General features: G+C 41.8%; 2 protein-coding genes across 8 annotated transcripts; one reads left to right on the top strand and one right to left on the bottom strand.

The window, feature by feature from the left end:
- Window positions 1-13,844, bottom strand: tmco3 (transmembrane and coiled-coil domains 3). Of its 5 annotated transcripts, none has more exons than XM_030081024.1 (15): window positions 13,660-13,844; window positions 11,193-11,287; window positions 10,148-10,428; window positions 9,436-9,603; window positions 8,431-8,610; window positions 6,595-6,795; window positions 6,262-6,390; window positions 5,995-6,087; window positions 4,397-4,583; window positions 4,062-4,179; window positions 3,759-3,954; window positions 3,412-3,562; window positions 3,212-3,291; window positions 2,962-3,111; window positions 1-1,891 (listed from the first exon to the last, which is right to left on the bottom strand). In XM_030081024.1, coding segments are annotated over exons 2-15 (2,049 nt in total). In that variant the 5' UTR covers window positions 11,194-11,287; window positions 13,660-13,844; the 3' UTR covers window positions 1-1,777. The 5 variants fall into 5 exon arrangements, with proteins under 5 accessions (XP_029936884.1, XP_029936878.1, XP_029936891.1 ...); XM_030081018.1 differs by lacking the exon at window positions 13,660-13,844 and adding an exon at window positions 12,235-12,348; XM_030081031.1 differs by lacking the exon at window positions 13,660-13,844 and adding an exon at window positions 12,235-12,277 and having other exon boundaries at window positions 11,158-11,287.
- Window positions 12,347-21,388, top strand: dcun1d2b (DCN1, defective in cullin neddylation 1, domain containing 2b). Of its 3 annotated transcripts, none has more exons than XM_030081132.1 (7): window positions 12,347-12,484; window positions 14,280-14,496; window positions 14,645-14,813; window positions 15,252-15,382; window positions 16,989-17,071; window positions 17,548-17,644; window positions 18,584-21,388. In XM_030081132.1, the coding sequence occupies exons 2-7, from the start codon at window positions 14,322-14,324 to the stop codon at window positions 18,661-18,663; spliced, it is 735 nt and encodes a 244-aa protein (XP_029936992.1). In that variant the 5' UTR covers window positions 12,347-12,484; window positions 14,280-14,321; the 3' UTR covers window positions 18,664-21,388. The 3 variants fall into 3 exon arrangements, with proteins under 3 accessions (XP_029936992.1, XP_029936987.1, XP_029937000.1); XM_030081127.1 differs by lacking the exon at window positions 12,347-12,484 and adding an exon at window positions 13,176-13,426; XM_030081140.1 differs by lacking the exon at window positions 12,347-12,484 and adding an exon at window positions 13,687-13,793.
- Window positions 21,389-22,312: the final 924 nt, after the last annotated feature.

Here is a 22,312-nt window from a genome sequence, read left to right as displayed (position 1 = left end):
TTAGTCATACCACCTTTAATAAATAAAGGAAAGAATAATTCAGCAATTTAAAAATACATGATGTACAGTAACATTTTGATGAAAACAGTATCCCTTTTTGCCTGGAAGTCTCACTCACAACCACCCACAGTACAAATATGAAAATTCAGTCTTTTTGAGGAAATAAATTAAAATGCCCCTCTCTGTCAGCACTCGTCAGGAGGAATGTTTAAAAACAAGAATACAACATGACGTGAATTATGACATGGAGCTGTGTTGCCTGTACGGCACATTATGAAAGGTAAGACATTTAGAGGATGCCAAAGGAGTGCAGTCCCACATTTGGTAGGACAGGTCTGTATTTTGTTGAGCAGGCACATAAGTGTGACATTCTCATATAACTTAAAAAGGATAACCTCTAAATATAACATTGCTGAATAAACTGTGACATCAGAAGTATGTTCACTTCACATTTCATTTCATTATTTCCGCTCTCTGCTGCTTGTGCACTGTGCGGAGTTTACGTTAAATTCTGCAAGATATTAATCCTAATGGATCCCATTGAAGAAAATCAAAGAATGAAACAGTTCTTACTCTTTGCAAAAGCAACGGTTGTAGGTTTCTACAAATCATTAGAATGTGTCAACCCAACTAAATTCCTGGCGGTGTCTTGATGAGGAAATCCTACATGTTACTTCTATCAAATACAGCACAAACACAATCAGTCATGTGCAACCACATATCTGTCAGAAACACTACCACTTGAGACAAAGATCAAATGAAGATGAAGGCCATTTTAAAACACAGGAAAGTGCACTCTTGATAAAAAAAAAAATACAAAAATCAAATATTTCAGCTCTAAATGTAAAAAAAAAAAAAAACAGCACAAAATGAGTCCAAGCTTCATATTTGGTCCATGTGCTGGCTACAAGGTGCTGAAATAAATTATAAGGTTCAAAGATAGAAAGACAGAATGCAGAGAGTCAATGACAAACCAAACGAAAATGATTTTATACCATGTCGGTCTCAGCGATTGTGGACAAAGAAAACATCTGATTTGTTTGTTTGTTTGTTTTTTTAAAAGCATGCATATTGAAGGGAAAGCCCATAAAAATATCAGAGCTGCGAGGACAGCGAGTGTTTTGTTTCCCACTTTCCAATTTATCTCACTTGAGAGGGCCAAATGTGGACTTCCAAAGTACACAATTTAAGATTCATTAAAGCTGAAGATGCTTCGAAGCCTTCAAGATTGCTGATTTGAAAGAGTATAAGAGGAAAGTGGATCGGTGATGTTGCTAGCTTTGTTACAATTTATCAAGTGGGACCATATAACACTGGTGGGCAAAACAGATGCTTCCTTTAATATAGGCATGTTCCTCCAGGTTATGCAGGAGAAAAGATGACTGATCTTCAGAGCCTTTTATGGGACAGACTTCTGTAGCTTCACGTCCAAGTGTGAATATTAGGTGAGATTAGTTTGAAGAGGTTTTAATATACAGTATTTCAGTATTTTTCTCTTTTCCTCCACAGTTCATTTCATTAATTAGCACAACTTTTCATCAAAAAGCCAGGGGGTTTGGTGCTAATTGACCTGGCACAGTCTTTAAACCCAAGAGGAACATTTCGTCTATAATGTGAAAAAAAAAAAAACAGTCTCACATGCATGCCATACATGACATTGTGCGTTGGCATGAGGAAGTTTTTAAATTCCCGACTGAACCGCATGTCTGCTCCTCGTGATGCCACTCTGCGTTTTGCAGGAGAACGTGGGAGCCTGTTGGCCCCGGCGTCCGTCTAGTCAGGTGACTGTTTTGCGTTCACCCCGGGGAACCCATCTGTGTGTGGTCACCCTCCACAGCACTGGAGCCAGGAGGAGACTCAGGGTGGTGACGCTGAGAACCAGCAGGTACACCTAGAGGTGGACGGGGGAATGGTAGGGGGGTGTGTGGGGAGGATGAAAAATTGATAGAGAGAAAAAAAAAATCATCTGAGCATCTGAAAAAGCATCTCAAAAGCATCTGAGAGGAAAAGAAAATGTTCCCGATCCAGCCAGAAGATTCAGCATGGGTTCATTTGTGCATTTGTGTGTGTGATTTTTATTTAAAGATTATTTTTTGGGCATTTCTGCTTTATTAGACAGCCACAGTGGAGGGAGACAGGAAGGACGGGGCAGAGAGAGGGGATGACATGCAGCAAAGCGTCTGGGCCAGATTTGAACCCAGGCTGCTGCGGTTCAGCCTCAGTATTACGTGGTAGGCGCTCTACACAGTGAGCCATCATACAATATACGGCACATGCACTAAAACGTACAAGTCATAACATCATACAAAAGAAACATCCATGAAGGCTACATATTGATGCAAGGGGCTACAGAACTGATACAGAATTAGAAAGCATAATTTTGCAATGTTCAGCTGATTAAATTATATATGTAGTTATTATGTAGCTTTTTATATAACCAGACAGGTTAACTGGTGTAGAGATAGACATCTGGCATTTTAAAATAATCACTATCAGCCAACATCTGCGCTCATGAGGCTGATAAACAAATAATGCCAGCAGGCAGCCTGTCAGTGTGGCTGCTCTGGAGCAATGTCAGCGCTACCCCTTATCTGCTGAAAAATGTTAAGTGTAGTAAAATTGTTTTTTATTCATACTATTTTTTTTTTTTACAAAGCTGAGTTTTTTGATTACCTGTGGTTGTTACATTTATTACTTAAAATAAAGGCAATGCAGGCAAGTGTAGATCTACTAACAGAGACAAACCAGACAATAACATTAAAGATAAAATAAATGCTGATTTTTGAGTCTCATTTCTTATTATCAAATTGTTGTATTTTATCAGATGCAAAATACAAACAAACAAACAAAAAAAAAACAACAACATGATATCAGCATTATACATCAGCTCTCTAAATATCAGCATCAGCATCGGCTATTGAAAAACCCATATTGGACGACCACTAATCTGGTGCTACTAACCTCTCTGGAAATGATGCCAGCACGACGGGCGCGGCTGCCCAACACAAAGGAGAATTCGCTGACCTGTGCCAGGCCAGCCGACACAATCCAGCGTATGTGTCGAGAGCCTGGCGGCAAGATAGCTGACAGCACCACCACAGCCATCAGGAACTGGGAGGAAATGAGGCGAAGGGAGTGTCTGAGTGAGTGAATGGAAGGTACTAGAAAAGGAGGGTGAGCAAAAGAGTCAAGAGAGAAAAATCCTCTGTACCTTCATAATCACGAGTGAGAGTGTCAGCACCAGCAGGATGGTGAGTTCATATAACACAAATGTGGGAAACACATGGAGACCTGCAGCAACACGCAAACACACACACGAGGTGTTTAGTAAGATTCACTGTAAATGGAACTGATGGTAAAAAGTGACAATAAAGCTGGTGCCTGTGCTAAAATCGTTATTTTGGATCTGACCAATAGAGGCGAAGAATATGATGGCGAGGAAGTCTCTGATTGGCTCGATGCACCCCATGACTTCTGCAGTAACCATGTGGCCCTGAGAGGAGAGCAGTGCTCCAGCCAGGAAACAGCCCAGCTCCATGGAAACATCCAGGAACTCTGTCACCTAGGAAAGAGTCATGACTAGAAAAATAAACACAAACCACTCTATTTAAAGGTTAAATAATGCTGCTATGGAGGGTGTAGCATCTGACATCTGTAGGAAAGTAAAAGAAATCTAAGAAAAAGCACTGAGTGAAATAAACACAAGGGAAAGAGTTTTTGTAATAATAAAAGATTAAGAGAAATAGGAAAGAGCATACCATCAACATAAAAAAGACAAAAGCCGTCATCCCAAGCACCAGGATCTCCTTGTTTCCCTTGCTCTCGGCGTGCAGTTTCTTGTAGTAAGGACCAATCAGGAATGATTTAAGCAACGCGCACAGCAGCAGCACAGCAGCCAGAGAGACCAGGACCTGGCCCAGGAGGGAGAGCACACGGAGACCCCCGAACACAACGCTGTGGGATACCGAGGAAACACAAGGCTTACAACGCTGTGAGAATGTGTGTATGTGTGTGTGTGTGTGTGTGTGTGTGTGTGTGCAAGCAGAAGAGGGTTGACTGACCTATCCAAGTCTCCACTCTGTGCCTGGATGAGAGTTGGCATGACAGCGATGAAGAGGCCAAGCTGAACATCTTGCATCACGAGCATCCCCAGGAGAACACTGCTGTAGTCCAGGTCACCTGTCAAACACAGAAACATACACAGACACACTGACATACACACACACAACTGTGATTACTAGTAACTGTTTCCAGTAGGATGTATGCTGTATATGGTGACGACGTTTAGCACCTTTAGTCTCACTTGAGAAGAACTGACTAACAATCTCCTGGAAATGAATTTCTGTGGTGCAGCAGCACATGCATCAAGAGCCCAAACAGATGGAGGCACACCAACCTTCCTTCTCCCCTCTGGCCCCTCCTGCAAGGAAGCGGGACACCAGGGGAGTGCTGGACAGGGACAGACAACTGGAAATGAAGACAGTCTGGGTGGGACGAATACGCAAGACCTGTCCCCATAACAAACCGGCCCCCACCATCAGCAGGCTCAGGTAGCATGACCCCTGCACTGATGTCTTCCATACCTACGGCACACACGATTCACACACGCACACACAGCATGTACACATGCTCATAAAACACACTTTATGGAAATCTGCCAATATTTTGGTGATAAGACAATGTAACTGATGTATAAAGCTCTGTGTAAACAAAGACAGTTACAATCAAACAGATGTCGAACCATTCAGACATAAAACACAATCCATAACAGGTGCTTTCTCAGGTAAACATGAGTCAGAAAGATGCAGATATTGGCCAATTTTCAGGAAAAAGAAAAATGAATGGAGAAAGACATTGTGAAGGAATTTTCTCTGTAGCTGTAGGTCACATTAGGCCCCCGTTGAGCTGTATTGATAAGATGTACTGTCACCATGCCACCAAGGCCGTATGTTTGAGACATGCCAGATACAGTGAGACAAGACCAGACAGATGGACGTCTTTAACGAACACAGATCTGCTGACCTCTAGCATACTTAGGTAAAGATACCTCCTTTAAATAAAGCATGTCAGTGAGCAACCCTCAGAATTGGCGTGGTATAACAAAGTGTTCTCACTTGTAGCGCTCATTCTCTCTTCTCCTCAGAAGAGCATCAAAAAAACATCCTTTGCATAAGACACACAATCTCCTGAGATCTCCTTCACTCTGAGAGTTAACCAGAACTTTGCTCTTTCTCATCACAGAAATCACAGGAGAGATAATGAATAGATCTGTATAAACCTGAAAAGATCTTTACTTGTGGTCTATAAAAATCTCATATGTATATCGCCTTGGATAAAAGCGTCTGCCAAATGTAGGGGCAGTACAGTGCCAAGGTCACAAGTTCTTTCATGCCGGATCAAGTCAAGTCTCAAATGTCTGATGGACACGTTTGACTGTAACTCTGGCTCGTCTTGACTCACAGGTCTGAGATGGCCTGCTAATACTACAACATGGTTATTTCTTGGAAATTTACATGCCAGCTGATAATGTTATGTATTACTGAGCCAACTGTGTATCAGATATTGCCTAAATAAAATGATAATCTAACGTAAATTAAGGCAACCACAAATGTTGATAAGCACTTAATATAGATATATTATTATATTAATTTAGATATGTAGATATACTGTACGGTATATTGCCCTAAAATAGGGGGAAAACCCACAATGTTTTTAGTCTTTGAAAACAAATGCTATCACAAAAGACACTGCAACTGATGCTATGGGTGCCTGAGTGCTGTTAAGCTACTCCATTTACACTAAATCACTCAATCACTCAACAAATAAATTTATAAACCCTCACACACTTTTCACAATGCAACAATGCCATTCTTTTGCAGGTGCTCACAGTTCGCTACTGTAGACTCCAGGACAGGTACAAAGTACAATCTGCATGTGGATTAAGCATTACTTCAGTGTGAGTCACAAATTCAAGTCCTCATCCCTGCTGTGTACCTTGCGAAGGCGCTCGGGCGAAAACTCCAGTCCCACCACAAAGAGAGTAAAAAACACGCCCAACTCCCCGAGAGTCTCCACCTGGACCATGGACTGCAACACACAAATCAAGACCCAATTAGGAGGCATTCACACTGACAAGCTGCTGCACAAAGGTTTAATTTTCAGGAATTTGCAACTGTTTGAGAAGATAAATAGCATGCTTAATCAATGTTATGGTAATGGTGCAGTGCAGGAACACACACACACACACACACACACACAAACCTTGATGCTGTTCAGGCCAGAGGGACCAAGCAGGACCCCACATATAATATATCCAAACATGGGGGGGAGACCCATCAGAGTGCAAAGCCAACCACAGGGGAGGGACAACATCACCACAGAGACCAAGTCCTGGACATGCACAAAGCAAACAGAGCACAAAGGTACAACAAATGTTATTTAGTTACTAAAACACTACAGCTCCAAATACTGAGGGGCGAGGGTTTTGGGGCTTCGGATTCTGATCTCATGAAGATGTGAGGTGACGCTACAGTCTCGGGACAGGGCTTGTTGGTATAAAAACAGATTCCAACTTGAGGGGTAAGAATTCCTGACCTTGATGAAGTGATGGTCTGCTCTTGGCATCGTGGAGTCTCGTGGTTTGGTCAGAACATACTGGTTGTTTTGGGAGTCAATGAGCATGCTCAGGCCCAGATTGTCCTCGACTTCCTTCCGCCTGGACATGTTCTTCCTCTTCCCACCGTCCTCCTCATCCTCCTCCACTCTCAGCACTGCCTCTACATTCACTCCTTTCATCTACACAGCAGAACAGCGCATGCCATGAGTCAAAATGTGACACTTTATTGATTCCTTGCCAAACAGTGCAGTCAACTGTAGAACAGCACATATGGAGCGAAGACAGATTCAGTGTCTTGTTTAAAGCAATAGTTTACTCATGCAGTGGTATTTGCTGCTCAATACAAGTGTAACAGATCCTGCAGGTTTGACTCATCAGCAAGTTTATGTCAAAAAACAAAACAAAAAAAAAAACAAGCACTTGACTGGAACTGTGCTTCTACAAAATGAATGGCACGCACCTGGCCCAGCAAACAACATGATTTGGAGCAGGAAGCTGTCGAAAGTCCAAAAATGTTTTGAAGGATGAGCAACAACTCACATTTGTTTGGTATTCATTATCAATTATCTTTTTTGGCTCTTTTGCTTGCGAACTGGTCTAACTACATTGTTTCTATATCACTATGCAACGGCTTCAGGTGTCTCACAGGTGTGTGAACAAAAAAAAAAACAGTGCTGAGGAGAGCGCTATTGTGTAGTGATACCCAAAAAAAAGTAGTTCTTAGCAAGCAAGAGGGCAAGCGAGCATTGTCAATGAATTGTCCCACTTATGTCATTGTGCATCTTTAAGTTTTTTGTTTTTTTTTTTTTTATCTTTTGGTCGCCACTCCAAGTCATGTTGTTTGCTGGGCCAGGTGCACTTCGTTCATTTTGGATAAGAACACTCCAGGTGAATCAAGCAAGGAAGATTTTTTTTTTTTTTTTTTTTTTTTTATGCTGACTGCTAAAATGGTGCATTGCTGAATTTCATAACAGAACTGTTTGAATGAGAAATTACACATGGTATAGATCCAGTGAGCCTGGATCTACTTTCTGGAATTATGAAATTCTGCAGTCAGCATGAAAAAATAAAATAATAATATAAAAATAATTAGACCACCGGTTCTTGTCTTGGCACTCTTTGAGTCATGTTTTTAACTTGTTCATATTTTAGTTAAGCAATTTAGTTTTTGAGAGTCGTTTAGTGGATGCAATGCACATGAATGGCGAGGCAAAAAGCAGAACTCCTGGTGAACCTGAGTGTCAGAACATAGACTTAAATTGAGCTTAAGAACATGCTTTATTAAACTTCTATATCTCTTTAAAGGGTGGACTCTTACTTACATACTTACAATGCCACCTGTCTGCCACACTTACGTTAGTGTTTTGAAATGTGTGACGTAAAGATTGAGCTTGTGCGAAGACGTGCCGGGACCTCAAAGTGAAGGCATCTATGCCTCTGCTGGAGAGCCTGTCGATCCAGTGTGTCTCAGAACTGGGACTACTTATCAGTGAAAAGTTGATGTCAGCAGCAGGGATGCAGGTTCATAAAATTTTATTGGTGCAATCAAGTGATCAAGGCTGATGTTTTGGCACCATGAAGACTCTGGGGAAGACACTGCGCTGTAGGCTGAAATATCTTAGTGTTTTGATTAGACCAATAAAGATTTGTAAGCCTACATGCATGTAATACAGACATTATCTTTTCACTTGCTGGGCCCGCTTCAAAATGAGTGTATGGTGCTGGTATTGTGACTATTCTAGTAGGATTCAGTCTCCAAGTATCTAAACAAAAGAACAAACATTTTGCAAACCCAATAGTGTTCTTTTGCGGACCTGTTTGTTGTTGTCAAAAGCGTGCTCCTCTATCTCCTCCTCTAGCCGGTCGGCAGCCCTCCGCACGTCCTCCAGGATCTCATCCAGCATGGACAGGGTCTTGTTCTGGGCTAGAGCGCTCTTTACAGCTTCCTGCTGGTGCTTCTCAGCTGCCACCAGCTCCACATACTCCTGCTCCTCCTGAGGGACGACACACACGTGTTGACATATGCTCAGGAAGACACACACAACAGCAAACGGTTCACACACAAGGAAAATCCTTACTAGGATACACTCACAGGGCATACAGGATGAAGTCAGTGTTTACATTATGTCAGGGTCATGTGCTTAATACTATCCACATACACATCTGACTACTCTGACCAGTCTTGAGTTACAGGGCTGGATGACTGTTCAATATTATTATTTATCGTGTTTCAGCAGTATCACATTGTGATTATATGGTGATAAAGGGATACTGTGGCACACAAATTTGCTGTCTGAACTAATGATAACAAGCAAAGAGTTAGTTAAAAACAATGACAAAATTAGGCAGGAAACCAATTTTTGCACTTTGCACTTTTGACTTTGCTGAGTGATATCAATATGTGCATATTCATTAATATAAAAAAGTTAGTATTGTGATATAATTTCCTTTCAGTATTGTATTAGTGGTTATGTTATTCCTACAAACGAAGTCAGCAGCTTTTTCTTGGGTATCAGCCTCGAGTATAATATTTCTAGAGGAAACACTGGTATCAGTAAGAGTAGTAGTATCCATACCCATCTCTAGCTCCTTCACAGTCCTTGCCTTTTCTGAGATGTGACTGACGATTATCTACACATAAATATAGACATATGACTAAACCTAGGTTATGCTTCAAATCAGTACCACTTGCTATGGTTATCAACACTGTTTGAGTACCTTGGAGCAATGTGCCCTACGTCTACCCTCTGACATTTTCTGTCTCTCATCAGCTCCTCTTGTCTATATCCATTAAATACCGCTGTAACCCCCTCCGTCACCTTGATGGCTGCCTCCCTGAGGGCCTCTAGTCTCTGTCTGCTGCTCTCCTTCATGTTGACCACATCTCTGTAGTCTCCCTGCAGCGCCCTCTGCAGGCTGTACACTGCCTGGAACACCAAGTGCTCGCTCTCATTCAGCTCCTTTTGGAAAACCTCCAGAGTGTGCACCTGAAGACGAAGACGCTAATTAGTGTAGAGATAGTAAAATATGTGATACTTTGAAACATTTGAGGAGACAAGCTATATGCATTTCTTGTGCAGGGATGGGGATTGGCAAATGGGGAAAATTCAATGTTAACGATGCAATGGATTTAACAGAGGCACTTAAGTAACTGAATGTCATGCCATAATCACCATGACATATTAGGAATAAGTCAAAACAATAATAAGGTCATTAATGGAGCAATTTAATGCATCAATTAGCAAATATGTTCATATCTACACACTTGCCATTACATAAATCATGGATTGTGTTACAAAGGAATATTTACCTTAAAGCATAGGAGTTTCAACAAAAACAGTCGTTCCTCATACATATGCAAATGTATGCCTCAAGGTGCTCCAGAGCCTAATCAGCTCATCTAATCTATAAGTTTGTATCATGCATTATTCTTGACTTACTGTGTTCACAAAACTGTGTGCAAACACATCACTGCACTTAAACAGAGGGTCTTGTTTCCATCTGTACTTTATTTGGAGGTTGGCTCCTTACCTGGAAGAGCCTCTCAGGTTCTGAAAGGGTCCGGTCTCGTCCAACAGCGTGTGCAACTGCTGCCAACTTCCTGACCACCACATTCTTCTGCCGCAGAAGGCCCAGCAGCGGCTTGCAGTTGCTGACCACCCAGCTGTGGCCGTGTGTGGCCCTTCGGCCTCGCTGAAGCTTGATGGCATGCTGGGCCACCTGGTCCTTCTGCAGCACGGCAAGTGCCCCGGCCAGGCCAAGGCACAGCAGTGAACACACAACCTGCATCCAAAAGTCGACTTCTGTCTTCACTGGGGTGTGGGGGATCGATATGAGGAGGAGGTGCAGAAAGGGAAAAGGAGAGTGAGAGATAGATTATTGCAGATGGAGCATGGAAGAAACAAGAAATGAAAGAAAGAAAAAAATAGTTTAAAGCACCATATATGGAACAAAAAAAGTAATGACTTACAGAGGCAGAATGAGAAAGAGCAGACATCAAAAGAGCTGAAAGCATTAATGGTGACAGTGTTTGTAGCTTGATCCTCTATCAACACCCTTTCTCGGTATACTGTGTACACTTTGGCTCACTAGTGCAATCTCAAGAGACAGGTTAGTGTACAGGCTGGGCGTGGTCCAAACCTGATTCCTTATTTGACAGTCTATGTAGAATGCAGCTGTTCCGGATGAAACACAACACACCTGTTTCAAAGTGACCCAGTGAACTGTCATACTCTATTGTTTGAGTGGCTAATAGCACCTTAGAGCACTGAGTCCTTTACACACTACTTGAACAGGCTTGTCACAGGAGTGAATCCCATTCTGTGCAATTCCTGCTATTCTGCCTACACCACCATGTTCCATTTTTAGCTGTGCCTTGAGCAAAAAAAAAACAAAAAACAAAAAAACAAAGCATGAAGCCAGTTCATCTGAATGCCGTCCCCAACCTGACAATAATGCACTTACCCATTACTATTACTAAACTGGCATAATAACTTGGCCCCGAATTAAATACATTCAGTCAAGGCCCAACTGAGTCACACCTTTGTGAGCATGAGTCAGGCTGAGTGATGTTTACTTTCCAAACCCCTCCTCTGTCCCTCTTCGTTTGACTCGACTGCAGCTACTCCGCTACTGTTGCTATAATCAATAGCACCACTGTTCAGGGCTTGCCTGGTGAAAAGAACACACACACACACACACACACACACACACACACACACACACACACATACACACACACATACACACACACACACACACACACACACACACACACACACACACGTCATTATAATGACCTAAGCAACCCCAAAATGTTGAGGTTCCGCAATATAACTTCCCAGAATTTGATTTTACATATATTACACACAAGTATATATAGACAACATTTTCAAACAATTAATTGCTCTCTTTCTCTCAGACAAAAACAAAAAACAAAAACAAAAAAAAAACTTTCCTTATCTCTTGGTCTGTTCTTACTTTTAAATAAAGATTTACAAAAATACTGTAAGCACCAACGCCCTGACTTTTGCTCTCATTCATTTTGGCAACTTGTCATTTCTGTGGTTTTGCAAATGAAGCTTACACCGCACGCAGTGTAAGTGACTCTGAATGGGAGCGCCGGCTAAATGCCTAATGTAAATATAATGTAAACGGATAAAAACAATAACATGAACCAGCGTCAGTAAATCTGCTAAGAATATAGAGTAATTAATAGGAATAATGCTTACAATTAGAAGTCAAGAAACTTGGTGATAATTTAGTTTAGTTAGGTGCATGTTCCTTGGGACAAATTTTTTTTTTAGCATGTCCGATAAACACACACGCACGCACGCGCGCACCCCGCACCCCCCAACACCACCATCCCGTCCCCCCCACCCGGAGGTGTTTCAGAGATGTGCAAATGTTACAAGGAAGTACAGCGTGTGCGGTGAAATCATCATGTTGTACACTGTACCAAAATGAAGATTATCCATATGAATTCAATGAGAATTTCCAAACCAGCACACCGTAACACACACACACACACACACACACACACACACACACACACACACACACACACACACACACACACACATACAGTGTAGACGGTAAATAACGAAGGCTATAGCTACCTGCGAAATATCTGCACTGTCTTGGCTCTGAACTCCACTCCACGACTGCTGAAGGGAACAATCATGCTGTTGTACCACACCACCACCACCGCCGCCGCCGCCGCTGCCGCCGCCGCCGCCGCCACCCCTCCCCTGCCACATAGCTGAAGCCAGCGTCGGGGCAGGCGCTCGCTACTTCTGGACGACCAACTTCATGTTTACCTCAACGGCTAACAGCGGCTAGCTGCGGCGTTAGGCTACCGTCTGCCAGGTAAGTTAGGCTGACGGTGGGAGCACGACATGGCCGGAAACACCAACGACACTGAAGTAGTGATTGTGTTAAACCGAGCGTGTGTTTTTTCCCTGTCGTAGAGCAGTCTCTTCGCTAACTTCAGCTAGCTCCGAGTCCCCGGGAGCTGTCAGACCAGCTCCAGCCAGCTGAGTTGACATCGACTGCCATGACACAACATTAAGCTAACTCCTAACTTTGCTAACGTTAGCGAGTTAGCGATAGCTGTTGCTCCGTGAACTCAGACAACTTTATTGGGGAAACGGCCCGTCGTGGCATGTCATAACACAGCAAACTGCCACAAAAATATAGCAGTGGTTACTACATTCACTGCGGGTTATCGCGAATTATTATAACTTTGATCATCTTAACTTTACTTCCGAAACATATCTTTATCTTCAACGGTAATGGGAATTGTAGTTTTCAGGTGTTTTTTCTTCAGCGCTATCGATGTCAAGTGCATTAAACTTTGGCAGCTTTAGCGGCGGTGAAGTTGCGTCGACACACTTAAATGGTGGCATAAAATGTTTAAGATTGATCTAAGAGTCAGGCAATAACTTTATCGCTAGCCGTTTGAAGAACTGGTTTCATCGTTTTGGTTCACTCTCCAACTCGAGTTTCTTATCTCGAGAGAAGGCGGCGGTTTAACATGTAAAACTGTGAAAATGTCCATTTTAATGGGGTTTAGAGGACTCTCGGGAGCACTGTGAACAGTAATAAAGCAAAACGATATGTTGAGGCAGCTGGCTTTAATGCAGAAACATTAACCCAAGGACATTCAAAACATAAGGCCGAGGTTATTAGCGGTACCATGAAACTACAACCCCCAACATTCAGGTGTCCGACAGTAGCGCAGTGCTTTTTGCGCAGGCGCAGCAGGAGTAATTGGATATCAAGTTGGCCAAAACAGCGGGTGATAAAATGGTAGGTAAGATTAAAAAAAAAGACAAACCCAGACCATTCTTTTAACAGTGGTAAATAAGCAAGTGCTGATAGCTTGTTTGCTGCACGGAATGGGGACACACTGATATTGGGGATCGGGGTGTCCTCTGCCAAGTGTCGCATTGTCAGACTGATGTGTCGTTTCACTAAGGGAATATGAGGGAAATGGAAGGTCAGTTGTTGGTATTTTGAGATCGGACACTTGCGGCACGTACCTTTCCCTTTTTGGTATGTTGCGTGCTGCCCTGGGTTAGGAGAGAGAGAGAGCCTGCTGGTTCACACGCCTCTGCTTTGGAAACTGGGTCGCCAAAGACTGGCCTGTCACGGTGAATTGCTGTTTGATCATCGGGTGGGTCAGGTCTGCAATTCTGCAAAGACGGTGCAGTTCTCACGATGGCCATCTAGGTTAAATTAGCACGGCGACGTATTTATTGTAAACAAACGGACTCATGACAGTTTGCAAGTAGCAGTGTTTTCCCTTAAAATAGAATTCAAGTAGATAGCAAGCTTGTTGCGATTCTTTTACTTTGTGAGTTGCATGCACACATAATGGACGTTTTCAGCAGTGGCACTGACACTTAGCCTAAGTCTATGTAGGCGATCCACTTTATGATTATCCTCATTCAGCTATTTATTACACAAGAATTATTTGCAATAAAGACATTTTTACATGTAAATGCAGAGCTTGGTTTTAGATTCAAAGCTCCAGAAAGTTGATGGCTGTCTTATGGTTGTATGCATGTGCATGTTTATGCATGTGCAATGCAAACTCCACATGCATGTTTTTGCCTCCCATTTACCTGTGTGCATGCATGTCCATGGACTTGTCTTCCAGCACAAGCTGAAGTCATCGCAGAAGGACAAGGTTCGGCAGTTTATGTCCTTCACGCAGGCAGGGGAGAGGACAGCCGTGTACTGCCTGACACAGAATGACTGGAAACTAGAAGTTGCCACAGATAACTACTTTCAGAACCCAGATCTCTACTACAAAGAATCCATGAAAACCTCAGTGGACCGCAAGAAGCTGGAACAGCTTTACAACAGATACAAAGGCAAGCTCAGGGAACCAACTACAGGTTATTTTATTTGTGCTTGTGCTTCAGAACTGACGCACAAAGCGGGTCATATTTATACCAGCACTGTCTAGTTGATTTTGTATCTTGCACTTCTCCACACACTCAACCTTAGTTCCCTTTGCAGATCCCCAGGATGAGAATAAGATCGGCATTGATGGGATCCAGCAGTTCTGTGATGACCTGACCCTGGACCCGGCCAGCATAAGCGTTCTGGTGGTGGCATGGAAGTTCAGAGCTGCCACACAGTGCGAGTTCAGCAGGAAAGAGTTCCTGGACGGCATGGCTGAGCTTGGGTGAGCAACAAGTGATAAAGTTGGTGCCACTTAATGGACAGATGCCACAAAGCTTGAATGTTGTCAATGCAGGATTAAAGACACAATTCATTATTCAAATGTAAACAAACAATAGCTGTAGCTCTACCACTAAAAACTAAAAATTCTGCACCTGAGACTGTGGTGTTCTTAAAACTGACACTGTTCCACAGAAAGGTAAGAGTACTGTATGTATCAGCTAAATGTGAGTTTTTAGTGTTTTGAACCCATAAATGTTTTTTATACTGTTTCCAAAAATGTACTGAGTTTCAAACAGCATTATCAAACAATAATTTGAAATTTGTGTATCTCATAATTGAGCCTTGTAGCTCTACCACTCATATCACTTGCAATTTATTGCTGTATTGTTTGAAATAGTCAGATTCTTGATGTCTTTTTGGTTCTCAATTTCTCCTCCAGGTGTGACAGTCCTGAGAAACTCAAGGCGATCCTGCCCAGACTAGAACAGGAGCTGAAAGACTCAGGGAAGTTCAAAGACTTCTACCAGTTTACCTTCAACTTTGCCAAGAATCCCGGCCAGAAGGGCTTAGGTAAGTTTGGGAGCAGACTGTAAAAAAGGGAACTCAGATTACATTTGAGGTAACGGCTTTCAACAGACATCTAGACTTCAACTACATTGGTGTGTTGTGACTACTATGAAATTGTTCACCTTAAAATTGAACACATAGATAAACAAAACTCATCATGTCTCTGACATCATTGTATCCCAGGACAAAGTCCTATAGATACAACTGATTTGTAATCAACACACGTCTGTCCCCATGTCCGTCGAAATTTTGTCTTCCTAATTGAAGCTCCCGAGGCTGTAATTACTGATTGATTTTTTTCAATATTTGATATGGACAAAGGTTGTGATAACACCACGACACCTGTCAGTTTTCATATACATGGCATTGGTATTGCCTGAATAGAGTGCAGTTTTGTGCCTAAAACTGTACCTCACAGACACATTGCCTATGAATGCTTTACAAGTCACAGTTTTTTGGCAAAATGTCCCTCGTCTCACCTTTGGCAAGAAATAATTTGTAAAAAGATCTCTATGTGTTTTGATTAATTGATTTACTTTGGCGAAAACCACTTTGATGAAAGCTCCTAAACTCATTGGGGGGGCATACACCCACACGGTTGTGAGTGACCAAATGTTCTAGTTGTGATTGAGTTTGAGCTGAGTTAATACCGTTAGGTAAAAGTGTTTGAAAGACATTTCACCTTGGTGTTATTTTTGTATCTCAGATGTTGAATTCTTGTGCAACAGCACTGATGGCTTGGTTCCTGTGGTATCTTGGTATCTGTGTCCTTTCCAGAATAAAACTAGAGGAGTGTATTCAGTAGAGTGCAGATCTCTGACAGGTGTGTCTGGGGGCATGTGGGTGGTGAACAGGAACTGCAGGGCAGGCTACTTTGTGTGTATGAGAGTAGTGGAATAAAGGGGAGACAATATGCAGAGTACGTTCTCACGCCACCATAAGTGATAAGTTAACCAACAAAGGCATTTCAGCATCTGGCTGACATTATTGAATGATTTCAAATGACCACGATTCTGTAGTGTTTGTTTGAATGAATACAAGCCACAATTGTCTCACCTTGGTGTGCTAAGCTGGACAGGAATAATACCAAAGACAGCGATGTAAAATGTCAATTTCAAAGTGAAAATACCAACAAAAAAAAAAACAACAACTGCCAAATAAGGTGCCCTGGTTTGTACATTTGGAAGTTTGAATATCTGGTAAGAAGAGACAAATGTAACCGTGTTTAAATCTGTAGCAACAAGACATGATCCCTTGTCCTTAGGAAAGAAATGGAAAAATGCAAAAAAAAACAAAAAAAAAAAAACAAAGCTAGATGCCAGACTGAAGCAGTTTTTGATCACTTGCAGCCCCTAGTGACAGGTATAGAGGAGTGAGGAGTTAGAACTCAGTTGTGGTGTAAAACAAAGTTTTTCAAAGGTTTTGAATCACCACAGCCACAAGAGGTCTTTGATTATACAGTCATAACTGTGTACAAAAAAAATATTAGGCTGATAGACCCAGTAGTAAGTGAGCTTAGCGGCGGATAGATGCACACGACAAAATGCATAATCCCATCCACGCTGCCACCTGGTGGAGATATAAGTTTTCACTGTGCTTTGTGCTCCAGAGCTAGAGATGGCTGTGGCTTACTGGAATCTGGTACTGACGGGCCGATTCAAGTTCTTGGACCTCTGGAACCGCTTTCTACTGGTGAGTGTGGAGCCATGAACAAAATAATATTTATTTCAACTACTAAGGTTTTATTTGTTGCCTCCACCAAGGAGTTTGTTTCTGTTAGTCTGATTGACTGTCAGCAGGATATCTCAAAAAAAAAAAAAAAAAAAAAAAAAAAACTTTTAAAGAGTTTAACAATATTGTTGATAGACTTGATTCCAAATCCCATATGTATATGTTCATGGTCAAGAAATCAATTTAATTTAAAATTCAGGTTATAAGACTAATGTGTTTGGGTGTAACATCAGGTGGGAGACATGCTCAACATTTGTGAAGGTTTGCACTTATAGAATATGTTCTAAGACAGCCTAATATTTTGTACAGCTAAATACAGCTTCCCTCTGCAAGAGCAGGACACTGTCTTTTCTCCTCTGTATGTTCTGTTTAGTCCCTCTGGTGGTGGTGATGATAACTGAACTCTCTCTCTGGTCTTCTTGCTGTGGTGTATTCAGGAGCATCACAAGCGGTCAATTCCCAAGGACACATGGAACCTCCTTCTGGACTTTGGCAATATGATTGCAGATGACATGTCAAACTATGATGAGGAAGGTGAGCAACTAAAATAGTCCATCTGTCAATAACTCTGTGCTTAGTTCCACAATGAACTTTTATCTTGCTGTCAGGCCCATTAATGAAACCTAAACACTCAATCGTTCATTAACATGCCCACTAATGGTACATCTTGTCCTGATTATCTTAGACAGGCGACAAAGTTAATAAACACGATTGCAGGGCTTGTTTGCCTGTTTGAACAAACAACAATGTGGCAGGACAAAGCAAAGCAATTTTAAATATAAAGCACTTTTCATACACAAAGGTAGATTCAAGGTGCTGGGCAGAAAAGATTAAAACATATTAACAATAAAATTTAAGAATTGAATCACAAAAAATGGACAAGAATAGAAAAGATAGGCCACATGTACGGTTGGAGCATATTACAGCCTCAGAAAAATATAACTTTCATCAAGGTGCTCTGTATGTATCTCAATGCCACCTGGTAAAATGTTCTAAGAGTTTTCATTTGATATTGAGATGTTTGTGGATTGAATTCTATTATATCAAATAATAATAATAAGTAAAAATAAGTAAGTAACTAAATAATATAATGTTATGTCAAATAAGCCCATGTAAGTCCTGTTATTGGTAGAGTCATGTACTTTCACTTAAATCAGATCATTCACTGGATTATTTGGACGTAAACAATTTCTGGTGTGTTTCTGTATAATTTGTGTGACATGAAGTTGCTGTTCAGGTCTTTCCTCCCCAGTGACAAAACTGTGACAATAAGAGGGATGCTACAATAACACAGTAACAGGGTATATAATGTGATTCAATGATTCGGTGTTGGCAGGCCAGCAGGGGGCATCTGTGGGTGCTTTGGCAGATGTCCCAACCACCACATCACTGGGCACTGCTTGGATAAATCAAGTCATTGTACTAGATTACATGGAAAGGTAACTAATCTTATGTTCCTCTCTCTTCCCTCAGGGGCATGGCCTGTCCTCATAGACGACTTTGTGGAGTTTGCTCGGCCAATCGTGACAGGGAACAAGCGCAAAACCATATAGTCTCTGTCCCAGCTCCATGCGATGGGTGGAGTTTGTGTTTCTCCCAGTTTTCTTTTTATGACTAAGGATTTTTATACACATGAGCCAAAAAGAGACTACTTCTGAGTAAGCCTGTCCGCAGGTTGTCAGTGAGATTGTTCTTCCAGCTGAATACGAGACCTTGGTGGGGGAGCTGGGACAGCCAGTTCAGAGAGGAAAGTAGGAGAAGAAACAACAGGAGAAGAGATTTGTTTTTAGTTTGCTACAAGTGGAATGCCAAGGAAGGACTCTGGAAACGCTAATGGCAATGATGGTAATCCTAGTACTCCTCACTCATGAGCAAACTCTACATGGGTGTGGCTTAGAGCTGGTGCTGTGGACTTGGCTCGCTTACTTGCACCCCTCCTCCCCTGCCGCTGGCACAGTGAAGGGGGACAGTAACAGAAAGTGAGCTTTCAGCGGACGCAGCTGATCAGATTTCAGATGAAGTATGGTGTGGCCTCACATGTTGCCAATTCTGAATGGAACAGGATGTTAAAATCTGCATGTTTTTGTCAGCTAGTGTTAAGCAGTGCCATGGGAGTTGAGGAAGGAAAATTACATTATTTTCACTGAGATTGCGAATGTGTGGCTTTCATACAATCACACCGAGAACAGAGAAGAAGTGTGCTTGCTTGCCATTGTGTGTTTGTGTGTATGTGTGTACTTTGTGGGTTAAAGGCTCTGCTTCTTTACCATGTCATGTTAAAAGTTCTCATTTGGTTTATTATGTGAAGAAGTTTAGAAATGGTCATTCACTCATACTGAGCAACAGTTTAACAGTTCAGATTTTGTATTCAGATTGAGAATTGGACGGAGCAGCATGCTATTTGAGCTCAGCACCAGCAGATACACTATTGTTGCAGTTCTGAGAAACTGTACCCATAGGACTAAGAATAGGTAGAGCTTTAGGAAAATGACAATATATATCTGAGAAATTTTACATTTATAAACAATGAATACCTGAGAAGCATATAAGATCCTCAGTTTTTACAACGCTAATGCGTTAATTTTTAGTTCCGTTTGGTTTTGCAGTGTGTAAACTGTTGTACACAAGGAGTAACTGACTGGCACATTGACTGTTTTCTAATATCCAGGTGATGACTTGTCTTGTACTTGCCAACTCTACGAACTGCACTGATTGACACTTTTTATGTTGTTAGGACTTTTATCAGGCAGCACTGCACACGGCTACAGAGCTATTCAGTTTACATAACAGTAGGTTTCACTCGCATCCTACACTTTTTTTTTTTTTTTTTTTTTAATGAAGTCGTACCTCCCAGTTACTTCATATTATTTTAACTTTGTGTTTACACTGTTGGGGTTTTTGGTCCGTTGCCATTCATAGATTCACAACAGTGGTGTTTGCGAGTATGGCAGTGGTGGCTTATAACGAACCATTTCACTACTACAGAGAAAAAAAAAAAAAACACGCCTCAGTTCACTTGAAAAACTCTGCACATGCTAGATGAATCCACTCCCTATCTCGGCTAAAACATGTAACATGAAATAGAACTCAGGTACCAGTAGTTCTCTCCAAGCCTCAGTGAGCAGCAGGAGGCTTGCTTTAGTTACATCAGTATTTGCTATGTTTTCTGTGCAAAACACCACCCAGCCACTCTGATATTATTGCCCTGTCAGTTTTATTTGTTGCCATGATACAGTGGGCCAAACCTATGCTATGTCTTGAAGAGAAATAAAACGTGACTGAAATTATACAACCCCTGTTGCACGTTAAAGTCCACCTGATTTTTCTGCCCTGCCAGCAGCTAATTAAAGGAGAAATAATTGTCCTTTAGGTTGACATATTGTTGTTACAGTTCTTACATTTACATTACACTTCTCAATTTACGTTAAACCAAGGATGTATGCAGGAATGTAGATTTTAAAAAGCTGGCACACCCGCTGCGAAAGGCAATTATGTTTTAATTACAGCCACTGTCAAACGTGTCATGCAGATGAGGTGTAGATGATCAAAACAGTCACTCTGCAAGCTGGTAAATGTATCGCTCAATTCAAGTGAACAGCGAGTGGGATTTGTTTTGATCCACAAAGATATTTCAGGTGTTTTCAACTGTCTAAAGGAGCTCTGTCTACCCAGGGTCCCTTTGTTTTACAGTACAATGTTGTGTACAAATTGTTTTTGGTCAAGGTGGCAAGACAGCGTGAAAACTTTTCCCCTTTTGATTGTAGACCCAGGAACAAGCGTCTGTGGTTCTGGAGCAGGGAAAGGTGACATCCCTTTTTGTTCTAAAATGGTACGTGTGGTACGTTATTAATTGTCAAGTATTTTGTCAACTGTGTTTCTAGTCATGCAGCTCATTCTCCTCAAAACAGTATTATTTCCGCAGGCAAATGATAAAGTATTGACAGCATATGATCTTTTGTCATGGAGGCATACAGGAAATTGTTTTGGCAAAAGAAAGTTGTCAATAAAGCATGTTGTTTTTAACAAAGTATGGCAATTGTATGTTTACAGTCTTACATGTATAGTAATATCCCTGACACCAAATGTATGATGTACTAACTGTCATGTTGTTTGTGAATGAAAATATGCAGAATACAACACTCCATACTACAGTGATTTTCAGTCGTGTCCCATCAGGGCCTGAAGTTACGCAGGTTTTCATACTAACTAAAATCTGCATCTGCTGATGTCACTGATATGGGCACATTAAACCAGAGAAAAGGGAACTAAACAGTGAAATGCCCTGGTGTTGTGATTGGTTGGAACAAAAACCTACATAATGCTGGGCCATGGTGGCACATAGCTAAGAACCACTGGCCTACAGTGTATCGTTGAACGTGTGTGTAAAATGTCAGCACAGGAACACTCGACCCCTATCGAGTTGCATTCCTGTTGCATATCGTCATCATCAGCTCTCCCGACGCCTGATAATGCTTTGTCTCCTGTTACTTGGTGTATGTTTGGATGCCCATCCACCAAGACAGTTAAATTAAAAAACTGAAAGTGAGCCAAAAAGACTGGCTTGGACCAAGATGAGGAGTGGGACTGTGAAGGTTGTGGACAAGAAACTCGGGTGATTTAGAGCAGTTGATCTCAACCCTTTTGGTGTCAAGGACCCCCAAATTGATACACATCAGGATGCAGACCTATATTTGATAAGATGTAGTCTCAGGAATCGCCATCTGATAGGATTTAATTCCTCCATGACTGTCTATTAGGTAGATTGGCAGATTAACAGTCAATAGTGTGAAAACTATGAACTGAATATTCATTCTTATTTACTCTGTCACTGGGCTAACTTCAAGTCAATGAAATGGTTGTGAAATTATTTCTGGGGAGCTCCTGGAACTCCCTCAAGGACCCTTGAGGGTCCTTGGACTCAAGTTGAGAACCGCTGACTTAGAGGACTTGAGGCTGACAGAATTTTAAAAGCAAGGTTATTACATGAATGATGTGGCTTTAAAGAAGTGAGGCAGTGACTCGAAAAGTGCAGCTCACATTGTAGGAGATCAACTGATGCGTTGACAGGAGATGATTAATACAGGAAGTTTAAAATAGTGCGGTTAGGATCAGAGACAGTTGAGCTTCAATGAAGGAGGAGACAGAAGCGTGCGGTGGCGTTATGAGCAGGGCCCGCCGCGACGGGATGATGCTCCATTCTAA

This window comes from Myripristis murdjan, chromosome 3 (assembly GCF_902150065.1).
Source record: "Myripristis murdjan chromosome 3, fMyrMur1.1, whole genome shotgun sequence".
NCBI classification, from domain to species: Eukaryota; Metazoa; Chordata; class Actinopteri; order Holocentriformes; family Holocentridae; genus Myripristis; species Myripristis murdjan.
The sequence above is the reverse complement of the archived record's forward strand: the minus strand, read 5'-3'. Positions and strand labels throughout refer to the sequence as shown.

Bases quoted from the DNA above. Each gene is read 5' to 3' on its own strand.
- tmco3 (XM_030081018.1), bottom strand. From the start codon at position 12,299: ATGATTGTTCCCTTCAGCAGTCGTGGAGTGGAGTTCAGAGCCAAGACA. The intron at 6,796-8,430 runs GTCCGCAAAAGA...TCTGCTGTGTAG, and splicing joins CTTTTGACAACAACAAACAG to ATGAAAGGAGTGAATGTAGA. The intron at 6,088-6,261 runs GTTTGTGTGTGT...TGTGTGTTGCAG, and splicing joins CTGGCCTGAACAGCATCAAG to TCCATGGTCCAGGTGGAGAC.
- dcun1d2b (XM_030081127.1), top strand. The intron at 14,497-14,644 runs GCAAGCTCAGGG...TTCCCTTTGCAG, and splicing joins GCTTTACAACAGATACAAAG to ATCCCCAGGATGAGAATAAG. The intron at 17,645-18,583 runs GTGAGCAACTAA...CTCTTCCCTCAG, and splicing joins GTCAAACTATGATGAGGAAG to GGGCATGGCCTGTCCTCATA.